Source organism: Cornus florida, unplaced genomic scaffold, assembly GCF_030987335.1.
Source record: "Cornus florida cultivar Cherokee Brave unplaced genomic scaffold, ASM3098733v1 CherokeeBrave_3.0.0_Hap2_Chr11, whole genome shotgun sequence".
NCBI lineage: Eukaryota > Viridiplantae > Streptophyta > Magnoliopsida > Cornales > Cornaceae > Cornus > Cornus florida.
Window position 1 is genome coordinate 25,772,751 of NW_026775581.1, and position 18,542 is coordinate 25,791,292.

The window sequence follows — 18,542 nt, forward strand, 5'->3', positions numbered from 1 at the left end:
CATACACAGCAGCAATCTAAGGAGATAAAACAGTCCCTATGTCCTAGTTTGGAAGCCAAACTAGGACTCTAATTCTTGAATACAGATTCTAGAACCATTTGTTTTCTTGAGAGAGTTCAAAACTAGTCATAGACCATACTAACCCTTTAAATTAAGAAAAAGCATATATATATCCTCCGGATTCCGAATATGTAAGTGGTAACATGTATGACATCACTCTGATATAATGTAATATGGCCCACATCTTCACTCAAATAAACTACATACATCCAGCAAAATTCAAAAGGTGTATCATTACTCTTTAAATTAATTGTCTACAACTTAGGGTTATTTGGTTTCTACTTCAACTTGACCACATAGCTTACACATTTCATTTGGCGATGTATGTGGGGATGTGGGCTCCATCACTTGACATCGTGTTAAGGGACCCACACCTTCACTCACATAAATTACATGCATTCAACAAAATTCAGAAGGTGTGTCATTACTCTTAAATTAATTGTTTACGACTTCGGATTGTTTGGCTTTTATTCCAACTCAACCACATAGCTTACAAATCCCATTCCGCAATGTAAGTGGGGACGTGGGCTTCACCACATGACTTCACCATGTGGTAGAGAAGCCCACACCTTCACTCAAGTAAATTACATACATTAAACTTCTGGTTATTTGGCTTCTACTTCAACTTTCTTTTATTTTTTCATTGACAAGATGCACTCTATTCTTTCTATAAGTAATTATTGACAAGATACACATTCATATCCAATTTGCTCCTTTGGAGACAGGAACTCTCACCATCCACTTTGAAAAATAGAAGAGATACCGCTGAACCACAAAACCCTTAATTCCTACTTCAACTTGACCACATACATATTCCATTCTGCAATGTAAGTGGGAACGTGAGCCCCCACCTCATGACATCACCCTATCATAATGTGATGAGATCCACACCTTCACTCACATAAATTATATACATTCCACGGGATTTGGAAGGTGTATCATCACTCTTAAATTAATTGTCCACGACTTCAAGTTATTAGCTTCTACTCCAACTTGACCATATTAGCTTACACATTCCATTCTCCACCAAACCTCTCGGCAAATTTGAGTTATAACTGGTAACTTGTAGTGAAAACTTTGCCATAAGAAATTTTGAATTTTCCTTGGCACCTTCACCTTCCAAATGGCATTTCATAGTGAATTTTCAAATGGATTCATGACTGCAACCCCCTTTATTATGGAACTATATATGCAATATCAAATAGGAGGTGAAGCCATTTCCAAAGCCAGTGAGCACAATAAAGTCATAGACCTATTGATAATACAGGGCACAAAGTTTCTAATTTTTGTGGGCCATATGAGCTTCATTATTCACTGTACTCTAGATAGGGATTAGATACAATTCATATTGTTTGAAAGAATTTGTATTGGATCTATTTGCTGTTCTTAGCACATTACACGCCAGTGTTTCATAATAATAAGATCCTCAATGATATAATTTTAATCGATGGTATTAAAAATACAATAGAACAATGTTTTTAAGTTTATATAAAACAAGCATATCAATAAAAATTGATAGAAACAAACGACAAAAAAAAAAAATATATATATATATATATATATATATATATATATATATAGTTGTATAGGGCACAAACCATATTTCACTATGAGCTCTAATTGAGATTATGGGGGGGCGAAACCGACCTCAAGTGCCCGTACATGTCTGAACAAGCAACAGAGAAATCCGACATTGCACGAAAAAGCTCCGGAAACCGAGTTTTTAGAGTTGCATACGACTTTTCCCTCACTTGAACACACTGCTTCTTATAGGCTTCTACCTCCTCTTCCAACCTTTTCTCCACTATATCCACCTGTAACTGCTTTTCTGCAACTACTTCATCATCCAGTGCCCTGTCAGGATCCATCCCATCAGGTGGGGTTCTCCGCTGTAAATATTTATTATACCAGTCTTCATATTGCCGCTTCTTGCGGTTAAGCTCCTTCTGGGTGTCCTCACATTTATACTTCAATTTCATTTCATCTTCCTGAAACTGCACTATATTATGTATGACAGCTGCAAAATTATGTATAGCAGTTCTTGCATGCTCATCAGGAAGCTTCTCGAGATAATCATTCCAGGTACGCAAGAGGGTCTGAATTGGGGGATTTTGAGGCCTCTGAGGCGACGAGACCTTCTCCTTCAAGTTGTTATCAATTGGGATGAGATTCAGTTTCAACCAACTGTTGAGAGCTTTGATATACTCTTTCTGATGAGTCATGAGTTTCGCAAGATGTGAATGCCACGCTTCGACAACATGCAACAGCTGTAATGTGCGCTCGTGGTGGTGCTCACTTGTTTCTTTAGGGGATTGGGAGATGTCCAAAGATCTCAATGCTGTCACAATCTTTGACTGGGTATCATGTTCTCCTCGCATTGTCTCCCACATTGTAGCCATCCTGTAGTTCACAGCACACAAATTTTTCAAAACTCCAGCAAAAATCTGTAATTGTTTTAAAAATGTATATTTAAATGTAAACCAAGTGATGGTACAAGATTTGAAGATGCGTTCTCCAAAAAAAAAAAAAAGAGATTTCAAGATGTGTTCTATGTTCCATGATATAGTACTTCACAATTAGGAGTGTTAACATTAAAAAACTACCTGCTGCTGATAGCTATGGGTGACCTTATTCGGATTTCTTGCAAAATGTACTCAAAGAACCAATCAAGGTGGTTTTCAAGCTGTTTGCTGCACAAATGGTGAAGGGTTCAAAAGGATTAAGCTCTGCAGTATCCTTAAAAGGATTCCATTACTTTGTAGGCCTTCCTAGGCTGTTTGTGTTCCATGAGAATGGAACAGCACTTAATGTAAGATAGGTTCAAAGCATTGGCCACTTCTGATTGTAAGTTCTTGATATGGTACAGCTTCATGAAAAAAACAATGAGAAGTCTTTGTATTGGAAAAGTCGTGGCTTGACTCGTTTCAATCTTTGTATCAGACAAGTCTTGGCTTGACTCCATACATACACAGCTCCAATTAAGTATACCGGAAGCTCCCACTCCCAGAAGGCAGAGATTTTTATTTACTTTTTTTTTTTTTTTTTGTCTTTTTGGCAGGGTGGGGTGGGGTGGGGGAGTAAATGACCATAAATCACATACGCACACGTGTCCCAATTGAGGACTCAAATCCTCGTCCTTCCATTTGGAAGGAGACGAAGATACTACTTGGGCTAAGCCCTTTTATTGGTCATATTATCACAAAACCATTCAATGACTCTTACCTATATCATAACTCCAATTAGCCCCTAATTTTGTTTTATTCTTGGAGGCTCGAATTTCTTGAAAAATTCATGAAAGAACCCCTAGCTAGATAGAAGGAATACATTGTAAGCGTTAACATAGAAAAGATAAACGAAAATTACTGATAAAATGTGAACTAGAATTAAGATAAAGATATAAAAACGAAAATTAACTAATTTTATGTAGTAAATCTACCGCCAGTAGCACCTATATTAAACTTAGACAATGTTACACGTTTTAGATGGCACATTTTATTTTATTATAGACCCACTTTCTTTTCTTTTTTTAATTCAAATATTTCACAACGTTTTAACTCTTTTTTTTTAAAGCTTATCAGTGACATATCTTTGCGGATTGTGTTACTTTCTTTTCTTTTTTTAATTCAAATATTTCACAACTTTTTAACTATTTTTTTTTAAAAGCTTATTGGTGACATATCTTTGCATAATGTTAACACAATCTGATACACTGATTAAGTCGACTCTGTTCTCCCCTAGTCAATGAGTGATAAGGGATGCAGGTGGGGGTGTATGTGATGGACCACCCCTATCCCAAACCCGTCCCATAAAGAAAAATAAATTACCAAACCTACTGCCCCGTCACGCTTTGGTTTTGGGATGGGTTCGGGACAACCGGCAAACAACTAAATATGTAAACAAATTCAAGATAGAATTTTTCAATAATAGAAGTTAAAAAAGAATAATGAAATAATTTACATCTATAATCATAAATAACTAAACAGGACGTATTCAGGGCAGGGTTTTTGCCTATCATTCCCATAACCTGATTAGAATACATTGGAACCAGTCCCAATAAAGGGACTGGCGAAGGTCAATTTGATATCCCTATGAGTGATTCAACAACTTTGATCCATCTTATAAGATCGTGTGAAAGCAATAGCCAACCGATGAACACAAACACAAGTGCCTTAAACCAATAGTTACAACTGTCAGTGAACTGGAATAAGGAAAAATGTGCAAGTAATAAAAGACAGACCATTTAACACTTGGCACGTGTAAGCAAAAAATTCATGTGAGAATAATGACAAGCCTGTGATGGTCAAGTTCACAATTGCTAGAAGTTAATAACATTTCAAAAGAAGCCACTAACAAGTCATAATTGAGGGCAAAAAGCAACAGGATATTGCAATTTCAATAATTGTGCATCAACTTGTCCATAGTTAAAAAACTGAAAAAACTTCTGAATCAAATGAAGTAAATGTCTAATTCTAATTCTAAATTCTGATGCAACACTAGAGATCTCAATCTAGAACTTCTATTTGAATTTCACTTGCTTAACATGCCAAAGCTTAAATGTTTGAGCCTAAAGCTTGCACCTTCTTGAAAAGCTCTGTTAAATCTACTTTGACAGGAACAAAGTCTAACAGAAGAGCAAGATACATATTATCAACGTACTCAAGGAAAATGGGGCCTCCTAAGAGAGATATATATATATATATATATATATATATATGTAGAGAGAGAGAGAGAGAGAGAGAGCAGAATTTAAATAAGTAAGATCTTATCATAGGGGGATAAAAAATGAACAATTCATCAAAAAGTATCTTCAGGAGGAAAAAGGAAGGCAGAAAGCAGTACAGCCAACTTACCCGTCAACAAGTGCAACAAGTTTAGGGTACAATTGCTCATCACGTAATCGATTTATTTCTGAAACAGTTGAATCCATAGACTGCATGTCAACAATATATCGTGTATGCAGATGACTCACTGTTGCTTTTGTTTTCTCTAAAGCTTCAGTATTGGTGCCACGTTTCTTTATCTTATTCAGTGAAGCAACCTTTCTCTGATACTCCAGCTTCATCTGCTCACCTGCCTGTTAAGCACAGGCAGCACAAAAAAAGTTCAGCTGACAATAACAAGGCTTACACTGTTATGACACAATACGTGCGCATTTATGCAGGAACTAGGAAAATCTAAAAATTACACAATAAGTATAAGAAAAGGGGTAGAGAAACAAAATAAATTTCTTGTTACAGTTGGTTAAACCATGAAGCCTTCAGTACACCTCTTGTGCCATTACGCTAATAAGTTGGTAACATGAAAAAAGAATCTCTGTGGTATGTGTTACTCAAGGATGATCTTTGCTGATTAATAAGATATGCAAAACAGGAAAAGTGGCAGAAATGCTTTATAATCCAGAGGTTTTCAAATGAGCAAGGTCATTCTAGAATGCACCAATAGTAAAGAAATTGTGTAGAAATTCTGTGTTTATTAGCGTCAATAAAAAGTACATGTCCCATGCAAGGAGAGAGTTAATGATGACGGTTGTATTTATAAAATAAAATAAAAAACGAGAATGCTTATTTGCTACACTGCATTTCGATAGAAGGAAATTGAAGGGAAGGAATGAAAAGGATGGATAGCTTAAATCGTGTTTCGTTTAAAAATGAGGAGGAAAAGGAAAGAAAATTTTCAATATGAGGGAAAGAAAAGGAAAGGGAGAGAGAAGGAATAATGGCTTAACCCATTAAACAGTGTTTTCTCTATCCTCCCAAATATGGGAGGTAATGGAGGTAAAAAAGAGAGTTCTTGATTAGCATTTTGTCCCTATTCTTTATACCAAGTGAATTCATGTTCTGCTCTTACCACTCATAAAATAAACGATATTTTTCTTTATTTTCTCTCCATTATCTTTTCCTAGCACAATGAAAAGTTACTACTCCTTTCATTTCTTTCTCCTTTGTTATCCAAACACAAGGAGAGTTCAACACTATCATCTCCTTTCTTTTTCTCTCTTTGATAACTAATTTTATCTTCTTTCCTTCCCTCACCCCCGAATCCAAATGCTTTGTGAGGGTACATCAGAGTTGTGGAATACAAAAGACATTGACCAGGTTTCAGTGGTTCTTTTCTTTTTTCTTCTTTTCCATTTTTTTTTTTTTTTTTTAACAGAAGATGGTAAATAAAACAACTTTAGAAACGATAATTAAAAACAGAAGCATTGGGATAATACACACACAAACACGCACACACACACACATATATATATAATTGACCAAGATGGTGATCATGTGCAAGAAAAGAGATATTGAGGACGTGTTTAATTTTAAGATAATTAGAAACAAAGAAGTTAAGAAATCAATTATTTAATCAAAGAAAAAGAAACTTATCCAATTGGTTATATGCATGGAAGACCTAAGAAGCCATGTTGTGGAACCACTACCAAAAGCTGCGGCTTAAAGCAGGAAAACAGAACCCAGGACCCAAAGAGCTGACCAAGATTGCTCAAAGAAAGCATCCAAAATCTATAACTCTGAAAGGTGGTCCTCTAAAGCAGGAAAGCATAACCCAGGACCCAAAGAGCTGACCCAGATTGCTCAAACAAAGCATCCAAAATCTAAAACTCTGAAAGGTGGTCCTCTAAAGCAGGAAAACAGAACCCAGGATCCGAAGAGCTGACCCAGATTGCTAAAAGAAACCATCCAAAATCTTTAACTCTGAAAGGTGGTCCTCTAATGAAATAACATGAGAAATTATATTTATAACTGTACTGTTAGGGTGCTGTTTGTAACATCATACATGTGGTGCACCAACAACAGGGCCATGAACAGTGCAATTGCAGATAATATCTAAAAGCACTAGACTAGAAATTCAATGTCAACACAACATGTGACAAATCCATGGAGAGATGCACGGAGAAGAACAAAGAACAACATTAGCAGAGGAGAACTAATTGTGACTCACAAATTTAAGTTAAAGCATGAACGCATAAAAAAAATATCATTGTTCTGATGAGAACTGTAAAGAAACGGCACTGAAATGCTTAAATAGAATTTTTTTTAAAATAATAATAATAAAATAAAAATTAAAAAATTAAAAAAAAAAAATATAATGTAATAGTGTATTTGGTAGAAGAGCAAGGGAATGGAAATTTTTTAAAATTCCTCCCTTTCCTATGCTTCATTTGCATAGGAGAAGAGGAAAAAGAATACAGAAGTTCGAGAAGAGAATTAAAACAGATTAAGGCACAAAATATTAGCAAAAGGTACAAGCACCTCACAATTCACAAAAGATTCCTATATTCTCTCTCCCATCCCCGCCAAACAAAGGTAGAAAAAGAATAGAACTTTCTCTTTCCATTCTTTGGATAGACAATGGGGTTTGAACTCTGGCATCTGCTCAATAAATGACTCCCAAGTTATAATCAGTCCAACACACTAATTTCTTCTCTTCCATTTATTGTCTCTTCTTCAATTGTCCTTCTCCTCTCTATTGGCAAACCAAATGGATGTGTAATAGAAAGTCAATACATTCTATTAATTGTTGCAATCCACCTACAAAGGTACGCAGCATTTGGCTCTATTTTCTAATCTCAGGCCAACCGTAAATGGTGCATCCCATTCAATTGGGCTATCTTCAAAGAAAATTCCCGAGTTGCTAGGTTCACAAAAGCTATTGTGCTCCAAATATGTTAATGTTATGTGGATACTTTCACTGATACCCAAAGATGCCATCAAATATTGCACAGTAAGTATTATTGCAATTGCATTGGATGAAACTTGCATCTAATTGGACAATAATCAAATTAACTGTATTTATGAAAAAGAAAACAATCACAATGTGCTGTTTTTAGTATTGTTATTGTGTGGTTACTATTTTTGTTTCGGGGAAGTTGAAAAGATAATTACTACTAAATGCTCCTAAAGCTAGCAATCCTAGCAAAAGTTTTATACTGTGCCCTAACAATCTTACCAGATTATATATATCCACATGCAAGTGCCTGTAAAATCTACTAGTTCTACTCCAAAATGATAGAAAAGTAGAAGAACGAAATGACAAAAGCTCAAAGGTACAATTTAAAGCCAAACATAAGCTGCTGTCTAAATATTTCAGAATAAAGTACAAATATCATACACCACTTTGAGAACTTAGACGATGCATAGGGAATAAAAGTTTCAAAGAGAGATAAATCTGAGCACCTTCACTTCATCATAAAGCTTCTTCTCCCATGCTAGCATCTTATCCAAAACTGTTGCATGAGTTTCTTGCTCTTCTGAGTCAAAGTCATCCTTTCCATCTTCGGCATTAGAAAAACCTCTGAAGGACCTATTCCATGTGATCACCCGCATGACTCTGGCAGAATGATCAATATGTCCTACAAAGTAAAAGGTAAACTAACTTAAATGTCAACAGAGAAAACCAGTGGCTGTCTAATTAATAGTTACTATAACAATGTTATGGGCTTAGCCCAAGTGGCATCTCCTCCATAGACAATGTTTTCTCCATGGTATTCTCAAAGAATTTCACCAATACATTGCTATATAGCCATTTTTCTTGACTATAGAGTGAACACTGTCCACAGTATGCTTCAACAAATTAAAAGGATGTGTGTAAACACTGATTGCTGTCAATGTTGGATTTTGTTTACTAAATTTTCAATGAAGGAACTCATTTAATAACCAATATTACACCCAATTTGAATCCTTCAGATTTTTCATGGATACTACCACTAAGGATTAAAAATATATATCTTAAAGAGTATAATATCAAAATTCATTTATTAGAAAATATTAGAGGCATTGAAAAGAACCACTTATGACATTAACGATGTTACCATATGTGGATCTTTGAGATTCTCAAATACAATAACATCAATTACATGGACAGATAAAGCTGTAATACCTCGGTTGTCTGCAAAATTTGAGTGATAGTGCAACCGATTGGCCTCGAGCATCTTTGAAACCTCATGAGCACTCTCAGATGCCTTTAGGAAACAATCATCGAGTTCGCCAAAAATCTGCACTAAGTTGACATTTGATGTACCTTTCCCCGGTCTCTTACCTTCTGCTGGAGCCACATGCTTCACTTTCTTCACGAGCTTCCCAGACTGGGACGGTTGCGGTGGCAGCTCAGCCTTGACGGCCTCAGCCTCTGCCTTTCCACTCGTTCTCCCGCCACCATCACCACCATCATCCTCAACTCTCTTAGCCCTTTCCTCGAACACCTTCCGCGCAGGCTCCTCCCTCTCAACTCTACTCTCCTCAACCTCCTCTAAAGTAGACCCCGGCATGTTCTCCACGGGAGGGAAGAAAAAATCCCACGTCGAGTCCGGCGGTGGAGGTGGAAGCGGCGTTCTATCATCACTCTGCAGTGGCGTCCGCGGTGGCGATGGTGGCGCAGGCAAACCCTCATCCTCCACATCTCTGCTTGAAATTCCACTCCTACCCCCACCACCACTACTACGAGTAGTTCTATGTCTCAAGTTGTGACTTTCATTTTCGACCTCGTCTTCATTGTCTACTTCTATTATTGGATCCGAATGCTTGAGATCGGGTTCGGGGATGACGAATTCGGGCATGGTGGCGGCGCGTTGGAGAGGAGAGGAGAAGTTCAGGGGCGGGGGAGGCGGAGGGAGGGTATCGTAGGTGTGTGGTACAACGGAGCCCGGGAGAGGGGAACCGGTGGCGGAGGCGGGGAATTGGGAGGGTTGGACCTCACCGTGGGCGTAGTCAGAGAGAGCGGCGCCGGTGTTCTTGAGAGCCATGGTGTAGCCGGAGTGCGCCGCCGCGAAGGCGTTGCGAGCCGACACAGCATCCTTCATGAATCGCTTCCGGTCCTTGCATCTGGTCACCGTTTCTTCGTTCTCGATCTTCGATTGCGTGCAACCCATCAGAGCTCAATTGTCGCTCGTAATTATGGTGGGTTTTTGGGTACTTCTTCAAAATTGCATCCGTTCTAGATGAATTTTCTGCACATCTAGAGAGAGAAAGTAGAGAGGGAGAGAATTTACAGATTCTGATCACTTCTGTACCTTCTGGTATAAAGCTCAGCACTGCAGATGTACGTGAGTATGTGTGTCTGAGAGAGATAGAGAGAGATTTTTGATCAGTTCTAGGATAAAGTTCTGCAGTGCTGAATGAACATGTTAGAGGAGAAAAGGAAGCAGAGGTCGAATAGAATGACGAAAGCCATAGCTAAGCTACAAGGAATTGTCAATAATGACCAGAATCTACGTCACCGTTTTACATTTTGGAGGTTATGAAACGACCTCGTTTTATTGTAAATGCGAGAGAGGAGAACAACTGAAACTAAATATTTCAGGAAGGGGCCATTCATGCTTTGGGATTTTACTTTAACTGAGAATTTCAAGGTAACTTATTTTAGTAACTAATTGTCAAAGGTGTCCCGAGTGGGATCTGGATGGGGTAGGGTGATCACGGATCGGATTGGTTTGAGGTAAAGTTTAATCCGAATCGATTTTCACGGATTGAAAAAATTTGAAATCGAACCGATCCGTGGGGACCTTCAATCCGAACCAAATCGATCCGTGAAATAACGGATCAGATCGGATCGGTTTGGGCGGATTGAGCTTTTCAAATAGCCGAATAAAATTAGACTTTGGCCCATTCAAATCTCAAACTAGTAATTAAAAACTAGTAATTAAAACTAGAAAAATAAAATAGACTTGTAAATCATATACCAGGTAATATACTAACAATAATAGCAATAAAATTTGTAAATCATATACCAAATAACAGCAATAGATTTGTAAATTATATACATAATAATAGGCAATATAAATTATCTAAGTAGAATAATGAATAAAAAAATAGAAATACAGTAAGTATATTCAATATTGTATATATGTAGTTATATATATATAATATATTAATATATTATTTAGGCAACGGTTCGGATTGATTTTTTAGGACTCAATCCGTTAACCAAACCGCGAATAGCGGATTTCTATTTTACTAAACCATCAACGAACCATGAAATCTGAAAACCGAACCAAACCACACGGATCGGATTGGTTCGGACCGGATTGATGGACTATTTGCTCACCCCTAGGATGGGGGTGGAAAAATGGGTGTACATGGGTTGGTACTTCTACCAATAGGTTAAGCTTTTAAGTTGAATTGCAAAGCACTGGACATAATATTTGGTTTGATGTCACGTCAAGCGTCTGGCTCGGAAATATCCGAGCCCTTTTCCCTAAAAAGACAAGGTGGCTCAACCGTAATAAGGTTGGTGCGAGTTTAAGTGGGGGATGATGTTAGATTCGAATGAGAAGAAAAATGAGTATATATGGGTTGTGTATTAATTCTATCCAATAGCTTAAATTTTTGAATTGAACCGAGAAGCACCGACTGTTACACTACTCCACTACTAACTATAGCATTCTTAACTTTGACACCGTGTCAAGACTACATTGTTTATGAAAATTCATAGAATGCCCCCCCTAAATTTTTTATTTTCTAAAGTTATCTCTTAAATTTTGTATTTCTAATTTTTTTTTTTTTTTACTCTTTAAATTCGTTTAATTTCCTTTAAAAAAAAAAAGTCAAATTTTTCTTTTTGAAACGAACTCCAATATTTTTCCCTCTCAAAATTCTCTCATTTTTCTTTTCTTTTAAATTTTTTGTTAACTATTTATCTTTCTTAAATTACTCACTGATTAACATATTATTTTATGTAATTTTTCTTTTTTGTTTCTTGATTTATAGAATCTATATTTATTGTAGAGATTATTTGAATTTATTTTTTTTACACTGTCTCCCTGAATTTAATTTATGGCTCCGCCTTGGCGTCAATCCCACCGCTTCATTTCATCTCATTGAAATAATTACCATTTTTTTTTAGTACACAAATGCATTAACAAATTTTAGGAAGAATGATTCCAAAATTTACAAAGAATGATTCCAAGAATCACTAAGTTGTTAGATCCTATTTGGGATTATTATTAAAACACTTAAAAGTGTTTTTATTTTCAAAATTTACTAAAACATGTTTGGTGACTTCACTCATGAATGAAATTAAAAAAATTAAATTTTAAAACAATATTATACCTCCATTAAACCCTTCTTTTATAAAACCCTGTATACTCTTATAAATTATATAGTAGCACTCCATTAAAGAGCTTTATTATAAAATCAACAATAGACATACTTAAACACTTTAATTGTGAAAAGTAAGTGTCATGTATCAAAAATGCTCAAGATTTTGTATCTTTTTTAATAACTGAGATACTTACCAATCTTTGAAAAATAAATATAAATAAATAAATTTAACAACTAAAATACTTACTATTTTTTTAATTTTGGGTGCAAAGCTTCGGTTGGCTGAAATGATACAAAGCGTCTGCCCTTTCTGTATTGCTTTTTTTTCTTTTTCTTTTTTTTTTTGAGTTAAGAAGTTGTGTTTGACAAGTATATATGTAGCAAATGCATTTTCGACTGCTATAATTTTTGGTGCAAAACTAGCGGCTTGGTTGTACTATGCCTTTTTGCATCAAATGCTTAGTGAGTAGTAAATTGGTCTAATTAATTGAATTATAAATTTAAAATGATAAACTAATAAGTTAAATGGTAAATTGATCAACTCTGCATGTGTTAGATGTGGCAGGTGGTCGTTGAAAATGTCTTTGTCAACTTTAATATCAAGGGTTGTTGTTAATATTTTTACCAAAATATTACAATGAAACTGAGACCGGTGTTGGTGAAATCAGGTCAATGTTTTATAATTTTTAGTATTCAAGGAGAACATTTAACTTATTATTACCTTCCTTTGGAAAATCCCTTGCATACGTGTATATTATATATGCATGTGTACATGATGTAAACTCTAATTAAATTTGTGTTGGACTTTAATCATAAATTATCATAAAATTCTAAACCTTAAAATTTCAATTAATTTTACATTCTTATAAAGCATAAATAAATATAGTTAGATATACATATCTCGATTCATAATATCAAATCTTGTTGAGATTAAATCCAATATCCAGATCATTTAACCACGATCTAATCTACAACTCTGATCAACAGGCAAAGGTAGAAACTGGTTTCTCTCTCTTTGCCTTTTGCACATAATAACCTTTTACGTGTTGTCTCAATAATCATACATAATTGATAGAGCATATGCACTTTTATATAAAGGTAGAGAGAGGATCAGTTTTCCTTTTAGTATTACAATTTTACTTTCCATCAAAGTAAGGAATTAGAAGGAAAACACTTTTCCATAAGTAATTACCCAAAAAGTAATTATAAATTGACTAAGAATAATTAATTGATATTTATTTACTTAGCCACCAAGTAACATGTCACATGTCCAAATCATGTGGGTTACAATTAAATAAATAATCTTACATTCTCCCACTTGGCACATATGATAACTTCTGTAGTAGTTTAGTAAAATAATCATTAGTGTGCACCATAAATCAAATTAAGATATTAATATGGTTATCATAAATATCATGGTAAACAAACTACCAATGTGAGTCGTGGCGGTTGTATGTCACTAAATGACACGGTCCCTTCCATGTACCACAACACTAGTAACCCATTTAACATAGTCTATAAGTGAGAAGCATCAATAAAGGTCTAACAATAATGTCTTTTCTAAAACTATTCCTGTTTTCGTCATTTTTTCGTCATTTAAATGTACATACATAAATTAAAAGGAAATATCAGAAACACATTTTAATGAGCTCAAAATGTCAAATATATATAAGCATTGTTAAGCAATCCATAACAAAAATAATACTTAACTTTGATTACATTCAAGACCCATTCTTTCAACATGCCCTATGAATGTCTTGGGTGGTAATCCTTTTGTTAATAAATCTACAACCATAAGTTGTGTGCTTATATTTTCAAAAGACACTCGTTGTTTCTGAACTTCTTCTTTAACGGTAAGATATTTCAGCTCCATATGCTTAACGCCATTGGAATACTTATCGTTTTTAGTAAAGAAGACAGCTGCGGTGTTATCACAATAAATTTTCAGCGATCTGGAAATTGAATCCATAACACCAAATCCCTAAATAAAGTTCCGCAACCATAAACCATGATTTGTAGCCTCAAAGCATGCTAAAAATTCAGCCTACATAGTTGATGAAGCAATAATAGACTGTTTTGCGCTTTTCCATGATATTACCCCTCCAGCTAAAAGAAACAAATAACCAAAAGTGGATCTTCTACTATCCACACATCCAGCAAAATCTGAGTCTAAGTAACCAATAACCTCTAACTCTCCAATCCTTCTAAATGTGAGCATATAATTCTTTGTTCCTTGTAAGTATCTCATAACTTTCTTTGCAGCTTTCCAGTGATGCATTCCTGGATTGCTTTTGTATCTGCCTAGCATTCCAACTGCAAAACTAATATCTGGATGAATGTAAACCTGTGCATATATCAAACTTCCCACAATAGATGCATAAGGAATATTTTGCATTTCTTTATGTTCTAATTCATTCTTTGGGCATTACATTAAACTAAATTTATCCCCTTTCTATATTGAAACAATACTAGCTGAACAATGTTCCATATCAAATCTCTCTAGAATTCTCTCAATATATGTTTTCTGAGACAATCCTAACAATCCCTATGACCTATTACGGAATATTTCTATTCCTATCACGTAGGATGTCTCACCCATATCTTTCATCTCAAAATTCTTAGAGAGATAATTTTTAGCTTCATGCAATAAACCAAGATCACTACTAGCAAGCAAAATATCATCAACATATAGAATCAGAAATATAAACTTACTCCCACTAACCTTCTGGTATATACACCGATCAACAGTATTTTCATTAAAACCAAAAGAAGTAATAGTATCATTAAACTTAATATACCATTGTCGGGAAGCTTGTTTAAGTCCATATATTGACTTCTTAAGTTTACAAACCATGCGTTATTTACCCTCTAATCTGAAGCCTTCAGGTTGATCCATATAGACTTCTTCCTCTAAATTCCCATTCAGGAAAGCCGTTTTCACATTCATTTGATACAATTCTAAATCATAATGAGCTACAAACGCCATGATAATTCTAAAGGAATCCTTCTTAGATACAAGAGAGAAGGTTTCTTTATAATCAATGCCTCCTATCTGAGTGAAGCCCTTGGCTACAAGTTTGACTTTATATCGTTCAATATTGCCATTAGAGTCGCGTTTGGTCTTTTTGACCCATTTACACCCGACTTGTTTAAATCCTTCAGGCAATTCAACGAGTTCCCAAACTTTATTTTGTTCAATTGACTTCAACTCCTCATTCATAGCATTAATCCAATTAGTAGAATTATTACTATTAATGGCTTGTGAATATGTAACCGGATCCTTACATATCCCTATATCAAAATCAGATTCATGTAGATATACCACGTAATCATCCGGAATAGCAGGTCTCTTTTCTCTTTGAGACCGTTTTAATGTTATTCCTTGTGGTTCTTCTATATCTTCAGTGGTGATATTTTCATAATGGAATTGTTGATCATTTAATTGTTCTTCGTTGTTATGCAGTTCAACAACTGGAGAAACAATTATTTCTTTAGAAGTTGTGGGTAAAGGGATTTTTACCATAACTTCTTGAATGATCACATTCTCATTTTTATCACTCCCACTAATTTCACCATTCTCAATGAATTTGGCATTACCGGTTTTAACAATTCTTGTAGTATGTGTAGGACAGTAAAACCTATACCCTTTGGATTTTTCTAGGTAACCAATAAAGTACCCACTAACTATTCTAAAATCTAATTTTTTTCATGTGGATTATAAATCCTAGCTTCCGCTGGGCAACCCCAAACATACAGGTGCCTTAAACTAGGTTTCCTTCCTGTCCACAGTTTAAATGGAGTTTTTGAAACTGCCTTACTAGGAACCCTGTTTAATATATACATAGCAGTTCTAAGAGCATACATCCACAATGATATGGGTAACGAGGAATTACTTAACATACTCCTAACCATTTCCATAAGAGTACGATTACGTCTTTCAGCTACACCATTCTACTGTGGTGTACCTGGCATAGTGTATTGAGCACAAATGCCACGCTTTTCAAGGAATTTAGCAAACGATTCAGGGCATTGACCCGTTTCATCATACTTTCCATAATATTCACCACCTCTATCTAATCTTACTATTTTCACTCTTTTATCTAGTTGCCTTTCAACCTCATTTATATATACTTCAAGAGTATTCACTGCTTGAGATTTTTCATGCAACAAATAGATATATACATAACGTGAAAAATCATCTATAAAGGTGATAAAATATTTTTCTTCACTAAAAGATGGAACATCAAAAGGTCCACAAATGTCTGTATGAATAATTCAAGAAGCTCTATACTTCTTGTGACTCCTTTCTTTGTGTGTTTGGTTTGTTTACCTTTAATACAATCCACACACACAATTAAATCAGTAAAATCTAGATTTCAAAGAATTCCATCTTTTACTAATCTTTTTAACCTTTCACTGGATATATGACCCAATCTTTTATGCCACAAGAAAGATGAATTTTCATTAATTGAGCTATGTTTGGTTCCAACATTATGATGCAAGGTCAAAAATATTTCAGAAAATAAATCATCAAGCTTTATCTTGTATAAACCATCAACAAGAATACCAAAACCAACAAATTGGGATTTTTTGAACAAACTGAAACATCCATTACCAAATTTAAATGAAAAACCATCAACATCAAGTTTGGACAAAGAAATCAAATTACGGGAAATTGAAGGAACATAAAGAGTTTTAAACAAATCTAAATAAAATCCACTATCTAAAACTAAATGAAATGTCCCAATGGCTTCAACTGGAATTTTCTCCCTATTCCCTGTGAACAAGAAATCATCATTTGGATTTGTGGTTTGGGTTAAAAGGAATCCCTGCATCGTTTTGGAAATATGAACATTAGAGCCTGAATCAACCCACCAAATATTAGAAGGAATTTCAATTAAGTTTGATTCAAAACATACAAAAGCCAAAGGCTTACCCTTCTTTTCGAACCATTCTTTACGTTTCATGCAATCTTTCTGAAAGTGTCCAGATTTGTTACAAAAATGACACTTATTATTCTTGCGTTCCTTCTTTTGAGTAGCTTGATCAGAATTCTTTATTTGGGGTGTTGCTCGCTTAATGCCTTTTCCAGGCCTTTTCCCAAATTTCTTTCTAGCTTCTTGAGTCAGGAGATGAACATTATGATTATCTTGTTGCTTAAGCCTTCCTTCCTCTTGAACTAACATACTGGCCAATTCATTCACATTCCACTTGTCCTTAATAGTGTTATAGTGAATTTGAAATGGCCATACTGAGTAGGTAAGGAATTGAGAATAAATTGAACGAGAAAAGTCTCATTCACATTCATCCCTAAAGTTTTCAATTTCGCAACAAGATTGGTCATGTCAAGAACATGCTCATGCATACTACGAGTACCATCAAAACGCATAGTAGTGAGGTTAGTCATTAATTTCCCTGCAAGAGACTTATCTGCAGTACGGAAACGTTCTTCAATATTTTTCAAATATTCCTTAGCACTATCAGTTTGGGGAAGAGTTGTTTTGATATTGTTTGCAATAGTCATTCGCATAAACATAATATTCAATTTGTTCGATTTCACCCAAACTTTATGGAGAGACTTTTCTTCCTCACTGCTTTCACCAGTAATAGCAGTAGGTTTCTCAATTTGAAATGTTAAATCAAGATCTAGCACACCTAAGTTGAACCGAACTTGCTCATATCATTCTGAGAAGTTCGTCACATTGAGAATTGGAACAGATGAAGCACGCGAATTCACTGAAACAGGAAGAAATACTGCAATAAAATAATCATAATAAGGTAAATGCTCATAACATTAATACTTTGGGATAACAACACATATAAAAATAAATAAATAAATACATTGTATAACTATGGTACCCCTTTGGGTAGTAACCACAAAATACTAAAAAATATGATGCTTAGATGTATTTATTTATATATAGCTTCATTGGTGATGCACTAATTAATTAAATAACAAGTTACCTTTGGATATCCTATATCTACCCAATTAAAAATTACATACAACCCCTTAATGTTTATTTAATCACTCGAAAATTAATTCCCTTTGAGGAATTATTTCTAATAATTGAATAAACCCAATATTCATGAATTTTACAAAAAATTATAAGCGTCATTATTCATAAAATATTGCAATTATGTCTACCACTAAAATTAATATTCATTAATCTTTATGGTTAGGCCACTTTGGTAGCTACTAACCTTTCTATAATATGAATATTTAATTATCTAGTGATAAATTCTGCATTAAATTACCCACCACATTATGTATACATAATTTACAAAACTAATTAATTAAATTGTTAGTAGGTGTCTAAAAATTTTGTAGATATGTACTGTAAAGTATATTAATAAACATATATTCAATTATGTGCGAAACAAAACCAAAAAAGAAACAAAACATTATTACTACCTAGCAACCTCGGTTTTCGCAACGGAATC

At 34.8% G+C, this 18,542-nt stretch overlaps 2 protein-coding genes across 2 annotated transcripts; both read right to left on the reverse strand.

The window, feature by feature from the left end:
* Positions 1 to 1,467: 1,467 nt before the first annotated feature.
* Positions 1,468 to 10,220, reverse strand: LOC132287103 (protein ROLLING AND ERECT LEAF 2-like). Its single transcript, XM_059789606.1, has 4 exons — positions 8,944 to 10,220; positions 8,241 to 8,416; positions 4,911 to 5,134; positions 1,468 to 2,460 (listed from the first exon to the last, which is right to left on the reverse strand). Exons 1-4 carry the CDS (start codon positions 9,929 to 9,931, stop codon positions 1,677 to 1,679), a joined length of 2,172 nt encoding a protein of 723 aa, XP_059645589.1. The 5' UTR covers positions 9,932 to 10,220; the 3' UTR covers positions 1,468 to 1,676.
* A 3,925-nt stretch (positions 10,221 to 14,145) lies between these two features.
* Positions 14,146 to 14,496, reverse strand: LOC132280902 (secreted RxLR effector protein 161-like). The gene has a single exon (XM_059782658.1). It carries the CDS (start codon positions 14,494 to 14,496, stop codon positions 14,146 to 14,148), a length of 351 nt encoding a protein of 116 aa, XP_059638641.1.
* Positions 14,497 to 18,542: the final 4,046 nt, after the last annotated feature.

Bases quoted from the DNA above. Each gene is read 5' to 3' on its own strand.
- LOC132287103 (XM_059789606.1), bottom strand. From the start codon at position 9,931: ATGGGTTGCACGCAATCGAAGATCGAGAACGAAGAAACGGTGACCAGA. The intron at 8,417-8,943 runs GTATTACAGCTT...TTTACTTTGTAG, and splicing joins AAATTTTGCAGACAACCGAG to GACATATTGATCATTCTGCC. The intron at 5,135-8,240 runs GTGCTCAGATTT...TGTGCTTAACAG, and splicing joins AGCTTTATGATGAAGTGAAG to GCAGGTGAGCAGATGAAGCT.
- LOC132280902 (XM_059782658.1), bottom strand. From the start codon at position 14,496: ATGCAAAATATTCCTTATGCATCTATTGTGGGAAGTTTGATATATGCA.